Source organism: Eufriesea mexicana, unplaced genomic scaffold, assembly GCF_001483705.2.
Source record: "Eufriesea mexicana isolate 0111107269 unplaced genomic scaffold, ASM148370v2 scaffold9240, whole genome shotgun sequence".
In the NCBI taxonomy this organism is placed as follows: domain Eukaryota; kingdom Metazoa; phylum Arthropoda; class Insecta; order Hymenoptera; family Apidae; genus Eufriesea; species Eufriesea mexicana.
Genome location: NW_016916950.1, coordinates 58862 through 63222, shown reverse-complemented (window position 1 = coordinate 63222; position 4361 = coordinate 58862). Strand labels below are relative to the sequence as shown.

General features: G+C 37.3%; 1 protein-coding gene across 1 annotated transcript; it reads left to right on the top strand.

Annotated features, from left to right (window-relative positions):
- Positions 1–2862: 2862 nt before the first annotated feature.
- LOC108553082 (uncharacterized) lies at positions 2863–3330 on the top strand. The gene has a single exon (XM_017907851.1). It carries the CDS (start codon positions 2863–2865, stop codon positions 3328–3330), a length of 468 nt encoding a protein of 155 aa, XP_017763340.1.
- Positions 3331–4361: the final 1031 nt, after the last annotated feature.

Here is a 4361-nt window from a genome sequence, read left to right as displayed (position 1 = left end):
TATCGATTTCATAGCAATTCTAGTACCACAAATGACAGATCCATTATACCTCGAGACATTAGCGATTGACAACACAGTACTGAGTGGAGCCACCATAACAGCAATATAGCCGTTGGGTTAATTTGCTCACACATGGTGTAAGTTCCAAGGTAATTCTGGAAAAATATGTATATTACGGTTGTGGCTTGAGACTTTTCCAACTAATATTACTGTAGTTAGTACATATGGCAACAGAGCGCTGTTGCCGTTGGGTTAATGTGTTTAATCATGATATATATATTGTAAAGCTTCAGAGTGACATAATACAGGCACACTGTTCCTCGAGATATCAACAATTCTATGCTATGTACTGACTACAACTATCTTCACAGTAATTCGAACACTGCACTACTTTATTCACAGATGTCGCAATTTCCTTCGTAATACTTGAGCAACCTACGTAAACCACGGTAATGGCTAGTGAAGTTTAAAGTTCACATTACGATAGTTAGTATATATATCAACGTAGCACTCTTACTGTTTGATGGTATTCGTCACTGAATATGTACGTTCTACAGCAATTCTAGAACGAGGTATGCAGGTCCATCATCCCTCGAGATATTAACAGTTGTCAAAAGTGTACTGTGTACAGTCGTCATCAAAGCGTTGTAACGATGCCATTGCTATGCTTAATGTTAATATCTCCTTCAAAGAAATTCTATAATAATCAACGTACTGTGCGGTTATGGCGAGAGGCATCGCCCACTGACTGCACGGTACCCAGTACATCAACCAGCAGAGTACTGGAGCAGCTGTATTAATCTGTTCAATGAAGGTTTTGAATAATAGCTATTCTAGAACGACAAAAGACTGATCCACTATCCCTCAGGGTATTAACAATTGGCAACATAGTAATGAGTACAGTCATTTCCACAGTACTGTAGCCGTTGGAATACTTCGTTCACTGAGTATGAAATTCGAAAGTGACTGTTGAAATATATACATCTTTGACCACTGCTACGTCAATGCGCGTGTACAGTGTGAGATGCCTGCTAGGATAGATTACGAGGACAACCATCCGCGAGTCGCGCTGTACGTTACTCATGGTTGCCTTTTGCTGGAAACATGGAAGACGTGGGAAGATGTAGCGTTGCGTCGTGTTAATGCGTTAATGTATCAGATACTATTGGTGATACAGAGAGTTGTAGTTGAGAGAAGCTCATCCTAATGATACTAATAATAGATAATATAAGAGAAAGTATGAATATTTTGTGTTTACGGTCCCCTTTTATTATCATGGTAGCAGCCCGTGGTTTCCAACACGTGCTCGGTGAAAAAGGTTATGAAGTCACATGAGACAGTGAGTGATATACAGTGTAACATACTTAGAAGGAATACAGACTGAAAATAAGTAGAGATTTAAAGCTACTGAAGGAAAAGGGAAAAAGCAGAAATTGGAAGGTGATACATAAAAATAAAAAAATAAAAAGAAAAAATTCGGGTGAAAGTGCTACAAATATTACAACCTTAGACGGGAGTGATTATAAAATACGGAAAAAGAGAATTTCACTGTATCCGAAATGGTAAAAGTGCCACGAGCCGGCTATAGGCATAAGGTTAACAAGAGAAAAGGGACTGACTGGAATAACTTGAATCCAAATGTGATGAATTATACATACGGTAGCATATCGAACGAGCAGCTAGAGTTTGCGGGTGAATTGAATGCGGCGAAAGAAATTTTGGATAAACTTGATGAAATGTTTCAACAAAAATCTACAGCATTACAGATATATATTTGGAACAACTTGGATCGAAAGATATTAAAAAAAATTACGACGATTCATGTTCATTCTTTCTGAACTTTTGAGAAAACAGTTAATGAGTTGAAGGTTGCAAGTGCGGAAATAAAGGAAAGTGAAAGACTCCATTATATGTTAGAAACGCAACCGCAATCACTTTGCTAGGTTTGTGATATGATAGGCACAATGAATACCAAGGATTGCGCTTGCGAGCTATTGAAGAGCAAAGTTACCATGTGGGAAGCCCAAGGGCAATCAGAATGTGAAAATTATAAATAGCACGAAACACACAAAAGACGAGTAGACCAAGTAGCAGCGGTGATTGTAACTGACAAGGAGGTGGGAGGCAACCCAGGCAAGAAAAATCTGCTAATCAACAATTTCGAGGCCAAGGAGGTCGAGGTTATGGCCAACGTGGACATAGTAGGAACCAGAGAGATCGTGGCTAGGTTTGGCAGTCGTACCATGATGGAACGGGTCAACATCATGCGAGGTACTCATACAAAACGCGAGATAATTAGCTTGGGAGAAATGAATCCTGGGAACTGGTAGACAAGCCGGAAGACAAGAAAGTTTTGACTTGAGATGGGTTTCTACAAATAAGGCTGATGGTCGAAGAAAAGCAAGGCTGGTTGTATGCGGTTTTCAACAAGATGAGGTAATGGAGGTGCTATAATTCCCAGTGGCAAAAATAAAGTCAATAAAATTAGTGTTAGCATACTGCTGTAATTATGAATTAACAATAACTCAAATGGACGTGGAAACCGCATTCCTGAATGGAAATATAGAATTTAAAGTGTTTGCTATGCAACCAGTAGGTTATGACGATATGAGTGGAGAAGTATGCAAATTGAGAATAGCATTGTGTGCATTACGTGAAAGACCTAAATGCTGGTATGAATGCTTTGACAAATATATTACAATGTTATGATTTCGAGGAAGTGAGAATGACTATTGTTTATACATGGAAATAGAGAAGAATGAACAAATATATTTAACTTTGTATGTAGAGCATTTACTAATTTGTGGAAGAAAAGAAGATGTACTTAAGTAAATCAAAGCTAAACGGTCAAGAAGACTTGCAATGAAAGATTTAGGTGAATTGAAACCTTATGTTTTAATAAACATAGATTGCGACTTTAAAAAAGGTGTCATGAAGCTCGATCGGAAATATTACATTGAGACTTTAGCAAAGAGATGCAATATTGAGAACAGTAAATTATGTAGTACATCGATGCAGCAAAGTTTGAACCTGGAACAATCACAATCGTCCTCAATTGAAATGAAATATAGAAACCTCATTGGAGAATTATTGTACGATGGGATGGGAACACCAATAGACATTAGTTATAGTGCAAATTATTTAAGTCGGTTCCAAAATTGTTATGATGAATCTCACCTTAAATATACTTTAAGAGCTTTGAAATATCATTTTCTTACACGAGAAAGAAAATTAACATATCAAAGAAATATAAATGATGAGATAATGGATAGCTCTGTTGACGCTGATTGGGCTGGAAGTAAAACAGATAGACAACCAACTACAGGTTAAATAATAAGACTATCTGAAAATGTTATATTTTGGAAATCGAGAAAGCAAAACTGTGTAACAAAGTCACCCGCAGCTGCTGAATATGTATCGTTATCGGAAGCAGCTGGCGAGATAAAATTTCTAAAGAAACTGCTAAAAGATTTTGATGTTGAGATTGAAAAGCCAACAAAAATTAATAAAGATAATTCAGGAGCAGTTGCAGTATCGATATGTGGAAATTAAACAAAAAACTCGATATATAACGAAGTGCATTGTCATTTCGCACATGAATGCTATGAACATCAAGAAATAGTCATTGTAAAGACTGAAGGAGAGACCAAGGTAGCCGATATTTTGACCAAAGCATTAGGAGGAAGTGATTTTGAAAAATTATAAGAGTTACGAAACTAAGCTAAGTTGCAAAAATGACCAGCATAAGATTCTTTATATGAGTGTAAAGTTATGGTAGTCAAAATTACGGAGGAGCGTTGAAATATGTATAATTTTGAGCTCCGCTGTGCAAATAGGGGTGTACAGCGTGAGATGCCTGCTAAGTTAGAGTAGTAGGAAAATCTTCCGCTGGGCGCGCTTTATGTCACTCGTGTCCGCTGTGGCTGGAAGCATGGAAGTAGAGAGAAGACGTAGCGTCGTACTAATGTGTTAATAAATCAGAATTTATTGGTGAAATAAAAAGTCGTAGGTGAGAGTATCTCATCCCAATAATACTAATATCAAATTCTATTAAAGATAGTATGAATAATTTGTGCTTACGAAACTCAATTATTAACAATGACAAAAGAATAACCTATGTATGTTGCGGTTATGGCTAGTAATATTTGCAATCGTTATGACGGCGCCCAGTACATCTTCCAACAGAACATTCATGCCGTTGGATTAATCTGTTCACTGATGATGTATACACCACAGCAGTTATGGAACAGGAAATGCAGATCCACATACTTGCAATTGACAACACATTACTGAGTGCAGCTACCATCACAGTACAGTATGCGTTGACACTCTTCGTTCACTGATAATGTTGATTCGAATGT